Source organism: Raphanus sativus, chromosome 6 (assembly GCF_000801105.2).
Source record: "Raphanus sativus cultivar WK10039 chromosome 6, ASM80110v3, whole genome shotgun sequence".
In the NCBI taxonomy this organism is placed as follows: domain Eukaryota; kingdom Viridiplantae; phylum Streptophyta; class Magnoliopsida; order Brassicales; family Brassicaceae; genus Raphanus; species Raphanus sativus.
In genome coordinates this window covers 36,453,549-36,466,670 of record NC_079516.1, presented here as the reverse complement: position 1 = coordinate 36,466,670, position 13,122 = coordinate 36,453,549, and the positions used below count along the sequence as shown (strand labels likewise).

Genomic DNA, 13,122 nt, shown 5'->3' with positions numbered 1-13,122 from the left:
TTTTGCTTTTTTTAGAAAAAAAAAATTAATAATAGGACGAATCCTGTTTTGCCGTGTGTCGAACCTCTATGATAAACGGATCTTGCCGATGAACCTGCAAAAAGAGAGATTCATAATTTTAATTTATTATAATACTTGTTTTTCTTAGAGTTTGTGCACAATCCTCCAATGTGGATGGTCTAAGCATCATATCCTCTATATGTTGGAACTTGTTTTTCGTGAATCTGCATCAACTCTTGATTTCTCAACAAAAATTGCATTTTTTGGTTTGTTATAAAAAAAAATGAAAGCTGACTTTATTATTTAATTACATAAAATATAATTAATGGAATCATTACCTTTATGTTCTGTAGGATCTCCCCAAAGGCGCTAAGACCGATTTCGATTGGTGTGACGAGACTAACGTTGTGAGAGAAGTCACGGATCAAGGAGACCGTCGTAAGTAAAACCTCCTACTACAATGATTCAAATAAGCGAAATGAATAAATAAATGCCTGGTCTTTATCTATCTTATTAAAACAGAAACATTCTGTTGGACCTAACATTTGTTTTGTAAGTTTTTAAATTAAATATACCTTTATACTTTATAGTTAAACCTACATTAAATCACTAATTCACTAATGTTCCTTTCTTTATACTACTATCCATGTTTCCAAACAATATACTTATTTCTTTATACTACTATCAATGTTTCCAAACAATATATTTTTATACTACTATCAATGTTTCCAAACAATACAATAATTAATCTTAGTTTTTATATCTATCATTTTCTTTTTAAAATTTTGTAGAAACGTCATAATTTCATAAATTGTAAAATAATAAACTTTAAAATTTGGATTATAAGATTATAAATTATGAAACTATTACAATTTAAATCAAATTAGATTACATATCGGTCATCCAACAGTTCAATCGGTTAGTCTCGGGTTTTCGTGATTTTTTAAATATGAATATTTTAAAACCTAAATTGAATTGTTAGATCTCCGGACTAACCTGTATAATCACAATTGGGTTGAATTTAAAAACACTGATCTAAATGCAAAAATATTTCAAATAAACACTCTTTAAAAATTACCAAAATATCTTTTAAGTTATTAGTGAAATTTTTCATCATAAAATATTCCGCGCTTCCAAAGCGCGGGTCAAGATCTAGTTTCCTTTATTGCACATAATATCATGTACGCATATGTAGGGAAAAACTAATCTCTAGTGTTGGATTATTTAATGAGGTCTTAAATCTTGTTATAATATATATAACTTGCTTGGATCATGCGGAAATGCTGTGTCATAGGCAAATATTTTGGAATCATATCAATTTCTTTTAACCGTTTTGGTTATGCGCATGATCAAGTTCTCTTTATAAATATGAAGTCATATCCAATACATAAACTGGGACCTAATAATTTGTATTTCTCTTTTTGAAGGTACTTGCTGGACAATTTCATCAAACAGAAGCTTATCTGCACGTTTGGTAATTGAGAAAGGATTCAAGCCTCCAGCTGTGTGCTTATCAGCTCGTCACCTACTAGTGGGTCTCATTGACGAAGTAGATAGGTCAGGTGGACTGAACGATCTAACGCATATGCAGAAGTTCTTTATCGATTACGGAGCCATTTCAGAGGACGACTGTAGATGTCCTGAACGAGCCTTGGATTATAAAAAGGATAAGAAAATAGCTAAACCGGTTCTTTGCACTGAAGAACGCAAATCCAAGGTAATGAATATTTTAATGATATAAGTCTTTTTTTTTTGCTTGTGTCTTATTTAATTATTACATGGTCTTTTGCAGAATGTTCGTGTGTTTAAAGTTCAAGACTTTCCCATTATAAACAAAGTGGATGATGAAAAGGAACTTATGCGCTTGCTCATTGATGGTGGTCCTGTAGCTGTTTGCATGGATACTGATGAGAGCTTTGTTAGTTTTAGAGGGGTTAGTGCAGTTTGTTTTTTTAGTTTTAATATATACTAAAAAAAAATTCTGTACAATATTACATTCGTTAATTTTTGTTTTGTTAGGATGGTATCTACAATGCACCTACAAAATCTGGTCGTCTCGTCCAAAAACACATGTTCTTAGTGGTTGGATATGGAACACGGAGGTCAGATGGCATTCACTATTTGAAAATTCAAAATTCAGCAGGATCTAAATGGGGAAAAGATGGTTATGGAAAAATTGCCCGACAGATTAGCCGTGGAGGAGCACCATCTCACTTTACCTGCATTGCCTACCCTAAGGTAATAATGTCTTTTTTTTTTTACTAAATCATTAACTTTGACATATATTTGTTTTCACTATGCTCTAAACTAATAATTTTTCTAAACAGCTTTTGGAACACTACGAAGGCCAAAGCTAGAGAGACTAGAGACGTATGAGAGGCGGATGAGTACGTATAGTAAATGTCTTCGTTTACCAAGATGACATTCTTGTTTCAGGCATTTTGTCTTTTTGGTTTGTTAACTCTCTTGTGTACTACCTTTGTTTTGCCAAACTTTAATTGCTCATGTGTTTGAATGTCGTGGATATGTTTTTTTTTCAATCTGTTTTAGCTAGATTAGTCAACTTCCATTCTAATATTTTCAGTGAGAAAACTCACGAAAAAACATACACATACTTAATCCAAAGAACAATATTTGAATTAAAAAAAATAAAATATAAATATATATCAACGAACCAAAAGACATTAACAACCAGGTGTATGTATATGTCTTTGACAAGTCTTGTTAAGTTATATAAAAATTATGAAAATGTTTCCGGACAAGATCATATTTTAGACATTGGTATATTTATCTTTAAATTAGTCTATTCCGTGTTTCCACCACCACAAAATGAAAGTTACATTTTAGACTGTATTATTATTGCTACATAGATAGATAATAGTGAACAAGTCACGAATAAAAAGAGAACAAAGCAGCGGTTCGTTTATTCAATAAGCAAATTCAAAAACAAGACAAGAGAGATCTAGATTTCTCAGGATGCAAATAGATAACTAAACAAGAGAGATATCTCAAGGTTTCACTACTCACTACTCACTACTCGTAGCAGCATAGTAAAGCTCCTAGTCCAATCTGCAAAAGGAGCAACCAAATCAATCAACTCCTCCAAGAACTTAACATCATAAAAGTAAAGACACTGGGAAGATATTCTGCTACCTTTGTTTCTTGGCATCTTTCTCGATATCTGTCTTGGCATTCCCAAAGTATTCCACTGTAAAAAAAAAAAAGAAAAAAATTACAACAAAATTCAAAAACCAACCAGTTTGAAAAGAAGAATATATAAAGATCACACAATATTGGATAGAAACAAGAAGAATACCTCCGGCGTTGGGTTTAGGCCTGCAGAAGACATGCTCAGTGAAGGTATGTTTAAGGTGGCGCACCCTTGCTTGGAATGGTTTGATAAGACCATCATAAGGATCACGAACTTCAAACGTTATGAGAAACATGAATCCAGCAGAGTAGTGAAAGTTGGCTTTAACAACCTTGACAAACTCAAAATCTGTCTCCTGTTTTTTTTTTTTTGCACAAAAGGAAGGTTATTGGAATTCTGAAAGCACAAAAAAAAAAAGAAGGAGCCTCACATATGTTCCATTGTGATTATCTAGGGCCTCCTTGGAGAGCCTCACGAGTAAATCTCCAGTGGTTTCTGGCTCATCCACGAACTCATTTGACTCGAAGTATGCACGATGGTAGTTGAAAACGCAACGGAAGCTATCGAAATCGATGTCGAAACCCTAGTGTGTTTCACATATATATATATATATATATATATAAAAATCAAACATTCAACTTCAAAGCTGAAAACAAATAACGAATTATTATTACCTCGCTATTATCGACTTCTTCCCTCATTCTTTCATACTCTTGTTCAGGTGTGTAGATAGCCTTTTCGGGATCATGCTTAGGCGTCTGATAGTTATAATCCCCAGGTCGCCAAAACAAACACGGATCTTCGACCCACTGATTCCAGCCTGAGTGAGAGAGAGAGAGAGAGAGAGAGAGAGAGAGAGTGAGAGAGAGAGAGTGAGAGTAGTTTATAGACATTCGATTCGAAACTAAACTCGAATCGTACCTTCAAACGCTTCAGGCATCGCCTCGTCAAGAATTTAAAGTTATCGCCTCTCCTTGGATGAATGAACCCTAATTTGCTTTTGAGATCCCTTCCTCTTCTTCTGGAACTCTCTAATATAGTATCCTCCTCTCTATTTCCTTTTTTTTTTACCCCCAGTCCCTATATGTTTCTCTAATTTCCTTTTCTGACCCCGGATACTTTTAAATCCTTCCTAATTCAACCCCATCTAACAAAATTAATACTGAAAAAAATATGTCATTTTAAATCATCAAACTTTCACCAATTTTTTTGGTAAACAGAAAAAACACTAAACTTTTGTTGACAAACAATTTAATCATAAATTTTCGTTGACCATATCATTTTGGCACAAATATAAATAAATATTAAAGTTGATGATTTTTCTGGCACAAATATATATATCAACATTTTAAAAAGTCTTAGATGTTAACTTTTAAAATAAATTATTTAGCAACAATAATATTTTATAAATATAAATCTTGAATAAAATATTTTTTTCATTATTTTCTTAAAAATATAATTTAACAAGTTTTATTTATATTCTAAAATAGTTAATTAACATATCACTAGTAATATTATGACTAAAATGATATGATCAATGAAAATTTATGACTAAAATGATTTTTCAACAAAAATTCATTGTTTTCTGTTTACCGGAAATTGGTTTTTGTTTCAACCAAATCTAAAGATTGATGATTTAAATGATATTTTCCCAAACTAATACAATATAATTTTTTTTAAATGATGACCGGTTAACTATCCTCAATTAGCCTTAGATGCGAAAAATGCATCTATATAACAAAAAAATAATGTATCAAAACCATTAGAGATTAAGTAATAAATTAATTGTATAGAAATATATGGATTATTATTTTGTGTCGAGAGTCTGCAAAACTGGAGATCTTCTTAGCCCATAACCTGACCAATGGTAAGATTAATTATTTTTTTTATATCAAACTAATTCATCTTATACTAATGCACACATATGATATATTAACATAATACTAGACCTTGATCCGCGCGAGTATTAATTTTGTTTTTTAAGAATCTAATTAAAATTATGGTTTTACTTATGTTTATGTTGAGTCCAACTGGTGACGATCATAGAAATATTAGGAATGAGTAGGGAAAAAAATAGAAGAATAGAACTAGAAGAATGGAAAAAGAAAATTATTTTTTATCAATTTTAGTGAGGAACAAATTTTTTCTATATTCCTCTAGAATAAAACGAATGACAAGGAAAAACTATTCTTTATAAACGATTAAAAAGTTTAAGAATAATAAGGATTACATTGTTCCCCTTTATTTCTTGGTCACCATTTAGACTCGTTGGGTCTAACTGGTGACCATCATAGGAACAAGAAGAATGAGTAGAGAAAAATGCAAGGGAATGAAACTATAGGAATAAAGAGAAAAAATATTCCTTATCAATTTTGGTGAGGAACAAATTTGTTATGTATTCCTCTAAAATAAAATGAATAGAAGGGAATGGAAAGGAAAAATAATTCCTTATAAATGGTAAAATAAATAAGGAATAGTAAGGAATGTTCTATTCCTTTTTATTCATTGGTCACCACTTAGACTCATTGTGTTATTATATTGTTTTTAATATCAAAACAAATAATTGATTTTGATTTTTAAAAAATTCAAAAATAAATAACTTTACACAAATGCCCCCATTTTAAAATTCTAAGTAATATTATTAAAAAACTATATCCTATAAAATTCAAATGTCATAAATGTAGGAGGATGCATTTGGAAATAATATTTAAAATTGTGGTTTGGTATTGAATTTTAAAAAAATCTTGTTTTTTTGTAGATATTGATTGATAAATGTGAGATATTTTTCTATAATTATTAATATATTTAGGTTTGTCTTAATATATTACTCTATCATATTTTAATATGATAAAGTTGTGAAATTTGATATTATTGACATATGAAATAATCAGACAATATGATAATTCATGTTCAATTTTTTAGACATGTGGAGAAAATATATGATTTATATTCATTGAGACTCTACATTTTATTATAACTTTAGTTATTTAAGATAACTCGTATATATAAATGTTTAATGTCCTAACAATTTTTTTTTTTATTTTTGTTAGTTTAAAATAAATATTTATGATATGCTTTTCTTAATCTTTAAAGATAAAGGAAACTTAAAAAATAGGTTCATTAATTATCAATGGCATAGAAGTGTAAATAAATTTTAAATCTAAGGGGCATTTCTTAACGGTGCTTCTCTTTTAATAATAGAGATAATTAAGAATCATAAATGTAAATTTCAATCTAAGAGAACTACTACCAGACATCAAATTATGTATATTGTGTACTAATAAAAAAATTGTCCCTTTGAACCTGCAAACCACACTTTTTTATTAATTTCCTTTTTTTCTCATTTCTAAATTCCCTTTTCATCATGTGTTTTAATTTATACCAAAGAAAAACTAAACGGAAGTTTTGATCTTACCCTAAAATCATAATTTTTTCTCCAAACATGTTGCCATTTTTTTAAAACAATACATATTTCTTAAATGAAAAGTTAGTAATTGTAAGTTAGAACATGTGTATTATATTTCATATCACATTAATATGTTTGTACTCTATATAAAACAAATTAAATTTTATATGCTCTCATTGTTTTCAAATTTTGATGTTTAACAACATCTGAACATTTTTTTTTTTTGGATTTATGTTATGGATGTAAACTTTAACTGCATCCTCCTAGGAGCATGTCCCTGAGAGCCAATCTCAGGGAAGATCACCGCAGACGACTCACCCGTCTGTGCCTCATCCTCCTCCTGCTCCATATGTGCCTCCTCCATACTATCCTCAGTGTGATGCTCCATAGCATCCTCAGTATGAGCCTCAATACCAGGCTCAGTATGATCACCCTCCTCCACACCATCCTGATCAGCAGCCTCCACCCGCTCGAAATGCTGCCCCAGCTCCCGAAGCTGCTCCGGCTCCTGCAGCTGATCTCCATCCGGATTTGATGGTGCCACCAAATTCTCCGTATGTTATATATACAGTGGAAGACCTCCTCCAGATGCCGGGACGAAAAGGTTTAGCCATCATCGACCAAAATCGACCATCCAACACTTTATGGTAAGTTTTAATATATTTTTAATTATCAAAGTTTTAATTGTATTTATTAAAATTATATATATATATATCGGTTTAATATATTCTTTCAAATTTTTGTAGGTTTCCGACGGACAATTTCCTGGGACAGAGTGTTTCAGACATAATCAAGGCAAACTTCCGGGAAGCGCATCCGAGCTGGTCTCTTACGCCGCCTTTGGAGGACTTGGTTGAAGTGCTTTGCGGTAATTAAGTTTTAATTATAATTATTTATTTATTTAATTATTTAGAAACCATTAGAGATTAAGTAATAAATTAATTGTATAGAAATATATGGATTATTATTTTGTGTCGAGAGTCTGCAAAACTGGAGATCTTCTTAGCCCATAACATGACCAATGGTAAGATTAATTAATTTTTATATATCAAACTAATTCATCTTATACTAGTGCACATATATGATATATTAACATAAGACTAGACCTTGATCCGCGCGACCGCACAATTATTAGTTTTATTTTTTTTAAATCTAATTAAAATTATGGTTTTACTTCTGTTTACGTTGGGTCCAACTGTTGATCATCATAGAAATATTAGAAATGAGTAGGAAAAAAACGTAGAAGAATAGAATTAGAGTAATGAAAAAAGAAAATTATTCCTTATCAATTTTAGTGAGGAACAAATTTGTTCTATATTCCTCTAAAATAAAAGGAACTACAAAGAATAATAAGGAATACATTGTTCCCCTTTATTCCTTAGTCACCAGTTAGACTCGTTGTGTATAACTGGTGACAATCATATGAACAAGAGGAATGAGTAGGGAAAAAATGCAAGGGGATGAAACTATAAGAATAAAGAGAAAAAATATTCCTTATCAATTTTGGTGAGGATGTTATGTATTCCTCTAAAATAGAAGGGAATGAAAAGGAAAAATCATTCCTTATAAATGGTAAAATAAATAAGGAATAGTAAGGAATGTTCTATTCCTTTTTATTCATTGGTTACCACTTAGACTCGTTGTGTTATTATATTGTTTTTAATATCAAAACAAAGAAATTGATTTTGATTTTTAAAAAAATTCACAAATAAATAACTTTACACAAATGCACCCATCTTAAATTCTAAGCAATATTATTAAAAAACTATATCTTATAAAATTCAAATGTCCTAAATGTAGGAGGATGCATTTGGAAAAAATATAATTAAAAATATAAACTTTTTTTTTGTTGACAAACAATTTTAATCATAAACTTTCGTTGACCATATCATTTTAGCACAAATATAAATCTAACATTTTAAGAAACATTACATGTTAACTTTTAGAATAAATGATTTAGTAACAATAATATTTTATAAATATAAATATTGAATAAAACTATAGTTTTCATTGTTTTCTTCAAAATAAAATTTAACAAATTTTATGTATATTCTAAAATAGTTAGCTAACATATCATTAGTAATATTATTATTATATTTTTTCTAAATGATGACCGATTAACTATCCTCAATTAGCCTTAGATGCGAAAAATGCATCTATATAAGAAAATAATGTATCAAAAGAGTGATTTGCATGAATTTTTGTTTTATAAATTACCATTATTTTTGTTTCAGATCATAATAATTGTTTTATGTTTGTTTTTTTCTCTTCAAATAAAAAGAAATATAAAAATATTTGGTCAAGAGTGATTTGCATGAATTTATAAATTTTTATTATAGAACATATAATTTAAATGTTTTTTGAAAATAATATTTGAGTTTTAAGAAGTGTTTCAATATCTGACACAGATCTGCTGAACCAATAGACCCGTACATTGTATATAATCCAGTTGAGATTTAATGAAAGATTGTTAATTAAAAATCTGATAGAACCCGGTAAAATCTAAAAAACTCGTTATTAACATGTAATCTGATACCAATGATCCAATAAAACATAAACATCTGATAGTATTTTTATTTGTTTTATTAAATTAATCATATACTTTTTAATATTACATAAACTTGTAGTCTTTAAACTTTGATGATATTTTTTTATTATGTCATCAAAATAAAAAAGATAATAGAAAAACTTATTAATATGAAATTATTATTTATTTTTTTATTAATTACCTATTATAAGTTTGTACCTTTATAGTTTTTTATTTTAGATTCAAAATTATTTTATGATACATAGATTTAAGAAAATAACATTACGACGTCATTATGTTTTTTGATTAATTTAGCTTCAGAATATATATGTCTAATGGACATAAAATATTTATATTAAATAAAAATAATATATTTAATAAGTAAGTGTAAGCTCATTATTTATTGATTTATTTAAATATATATTTGTAGGCCCAAAACCAAAAGACTCAAATGTCGTTAATGAATTTTATTAATTCTTTGTAAAAATAAGGGTATTTTGGAAAAATGAAATTTTCATTAATAGTATAAAATTGGAATGATCCTTTTTAATGGTATAGATTAATTAATTGTATAGAAATATTTGGATTATTATTTTGTGTCGTGGTTCTGCAAAACTAGAGATCTTCTTAGCCATAACTTGACCAATCATAAGTTTATGATTTAGTGTTTTGCTGATTGTGCGAAATTTTAATTTTTTTTAAATTTGTTTGAAAATAATATTATTTTTATCTTTTAGTTTTGAAAACATAATATAACTTGACAATATTCAGTTTCTTTTTTGAAAGATGTTGCATATAAAATAATGAAATCCTATTGGTTGGTGAACATACAGGTTCATCATACGGAGTGAACCAAAAATTACTCGTATATTAACATGATAAGACTAGACTTTGATCCGCGCGGCCGCACTAGTATTAGTTTTACTTTTTAGAATCTAGTTAAAACTATGATTTTTACTTCTGTTTACGTTTGGTCCAACTGGTGACCATCATAGAAATATTAGGATTGAGTATGGAAAAAAACGTAGAAGAATAGAATTAGAGAAATGAAAACAAATATTCCTTATTAATTTTAGTGAGGAACAAATTTATTTTATATTCCTGTAGAATAAAAATAATGACAAGGAAAAACTATTCTTCTTAAAGGGTTAAAAAATTTAGGATAATAAAAAATATATTAGGGATGATTGGTTCAGCTTTATCTTCCTACTTTAGTTTTATTTATTTTTAAATCATTGAATTTTACCAATCATATTGTAGCTTTATTTTTGTTAGTCAAACCTACAACAAATTACTATTAACTTTTACCAATCATGCTTTAGATTTATTTTTAAAGCTACATCAAAAAATCTAAAGCAATTCTTTTTCTTATGTATTTTAAGCAAAAAACCTACATTCTTGTTTTATAGGCTGTAGAAACTTTAAAATGAAAAAAACTATTTATGATATCAAATAAATTAGATAATCATAATAAAACATTTATAAATATTTTACTTTAATTCTGAGCGTTTTCAAAACTGTTGAAATATTTTAAATAACATAAAATATTATTTATATATCACATTTTAAATAACATCAAACTTTGATAATTTATAAAAATCATTAATATAAATTATTTTAGATGATAAAAATAATTATTTTATATATGCATCACATATTTTATTTTGAAATATCTACAACATATAACCTACAACTACAACAAATTTAACTACAGCAAAATTCTCTGCAAAAAAATCTACAGTAACAATTTTACAGCTACAACCAACTTATCTACAGCAAAAAATTTACATCTAAATTTTTATAGTCACAGTCGAACCAATCACGCCCATTGTTCCCTTTATTCTTTGGTCACAGTTAGACTTGTTTAGTATATTAACATTCGATTCGAAACTAAACTCGAATCGTACCTTCAAATGCTTCAGTCATCGCCTCGTCAAAAAATAAATTATATCCTCTCTCCTTGGATGAATGAACCCTAATTTGCTTTGGGGACCCGTTCCTCTTTTTCTGGAACTCTCTAATATAAGACCATGATTATTGTTAAAACCACAGTCTCTATATGTTTCTCCAATTTCGTTTTCTGACCCAAATAGTTTTAAATCCTTCGTAATTTAGCCCCATGGAACAAAACTAATACAAAAAAATATCATTTAAATCATCAATTTTCAAATTTGATTTAAATAAAACATCAATTTTTGGTAAACTGAAAAAAATACTAAATTTTTGTTGACAAACCATTTTAATCATAAGCTTTCATTGACCATATCATTTGGGCACAAATATAAATCAGTATTTAAAAAAATTAGATGTTAACTTTTATAATAAATTATTTAGTAACAATAATATTTTATAAATATAAATGTTGAATAAAAATATAGTTTTCATTATTTTTTCAAAATAAAATTTAACAAATTTTATACATATTCTAAAATAGTTAGTTAACTTATCATTAGTAATATTATGACTAAAATAATATGATCAATGAAAGTTTATGATTAAAATGGTTTGTCAACAAAAACTCAGTGTTTTTTAATTTACCGAAAAATTGGTGTTTTGTTTCAACCAAATCTAAAAGTTGATGATTTAAATGTCATTTTCTCCGGACTAATACAATATATATGATTATTTTTAAATGATGACCGAGTATATTAACTATCCTCAATTAGCCTTAGATGCAAAAAATTCATCTATATAAAAAAAATAATGTATCAAAAGCATTAGAGATTAAGTAATAAATTAATATTATAAAAATATATGGATTATTATTTTATGTTGACGGTTTACAAAACTGGAGATCTTCTTAGCCCAGAACCACCGGACAAATGGTAAGATTAGTTAAGTTTTATATATCAAACTAATTAATTAATATTAATACACATATATTCCTTATATTTTAAAGGAGAAACAGTTAAAATTTTACAACCTGTAGTTTATACTAATTAAAAAATTGTCCTACTGAATTGTCACTTAATTGGAATGCTAATTTTGCTTACGTGACGGCTTGAGAATCAATTGAGAATTTTGTTGGTCCAAAATTAAATTGTTAGAGAATGTTATATTATATAGTACGTCCATTATAGACCATTCATTTATCAAATTGAAATTTATTATCTATTTTTCCTTAAATAAAACCTATGGAATTATCTAATGTGATTAAAATATATATATGGCAATTAATGATTCTAAATAATAAAGATTTGCTAACAATTTGTTTACTTTATCATTTTGTTTAATTCTTTATTTATAAAATAAATTATACAATTGCATTAATCATATAATAAAAATTTAGATTTTTTTGTATGTGTTGTATTTTGAATTTTTCAAAAAGAGTATACATTACTAAAACTGTTAAAAGTCTCACATAAACTTTTGTGATCAGTTTTTAATTTTTTTAATAAGATACAATGATTATAAAATCATATGAATAAATAAATTTATTTAATTGGTGTTTATGTTATATATATATATATATATATATATATATTGTTTAAATTAAACTATACATTATATGAAAATACAAACTTATATTTTGATATTTGCATTGAACATATATTGAAAAGTTAATATTTTAATTTTGAAACCTTCATTGTTTTTTTAAATGATTATAAGTTATTGAAATCACTAAAAATCCCACACTAAAAAACAATTCGTCGGTGTAAAATTTTGTTACACAATATGTAAAAAATCATAAAATCATATGAGTAGAAACCTCATTTAATAAATATCCATATTAAAAGTATACTATATATCTATGTTAATATCATTTAAATTTAATTATATATCATATATATAGATAATATTGATTGTTTTGATATATTTACTCCAAAATGATTTTCGAACAAACAAGAGTGATCGTTTAGTTTATATGCGCATGTCAATTTATTACATAATATTAATTGATTTCTTAGTTATTTAATATATAATTATTATTTTATTATTTCATAATATGCAAAAAACATAAAGTATATAATAAATATAAAATATTTATTCCGTACAAGATGCATATCTTAACCTAAGTATGTATCTCTTTTAATAATT

General features: G+C 27.2%; 1 protein-coding gene across 1 annotated transcript; it reads right to left on the bottom strand.

The window, feature by feature from the left end:
- Nucleotides 1-2,896: 2,896 nt before the first annotated feature.
- On the bottom strand, nt 2,897-4,224 carry LOC108809879 (uncharacterized). The gene is made up of 6 exons (XM_018582017.2): nt 4,073-4,224; nt 3,826-3,971; nt 3,582-3,734; nt 3,317-3,506; nt 3,154-3,208; nt 2,897-3,069 (listed from the first exon to the last, which is right to left on the bottom strand). The coding sequence occupies exons 1-6, from the start codon at nt 4,089-4,091 to the stop codon at nt 3,060-3,062; spliced, it is 573 nt and encodes a 190-aa protein (XP_018437519.1). The 5' UTR covers nt 4,092-4,224; the 3' UTR covers nt 2,897-3,059.
- Nucleotides 4,225-13,122: the final 8,898 nt, after the last annotated feature.

What these genes read in the sequence shown, in the direction of transcription:
- LOC108809879 (XM_018582017.2), bottom strand. An exon ending in AAGAAGTCGATAATAGCGAG is followed by an intron (nt 3,735 to 3,825) that starts GTAATAATAATT and finishes GAAACACACTAG; the next exon opens with GGTTTCGACATCGATTTCGA. An exon ending in GCCTAAACCCAACGCCGGAG is followed by an intron (nt 3,209 to 3,316) that starts GTATTCTTCTTG and finishes TTTTTTTTACAG; the next exon opens with TGGAATACTTTGGGAATGCC.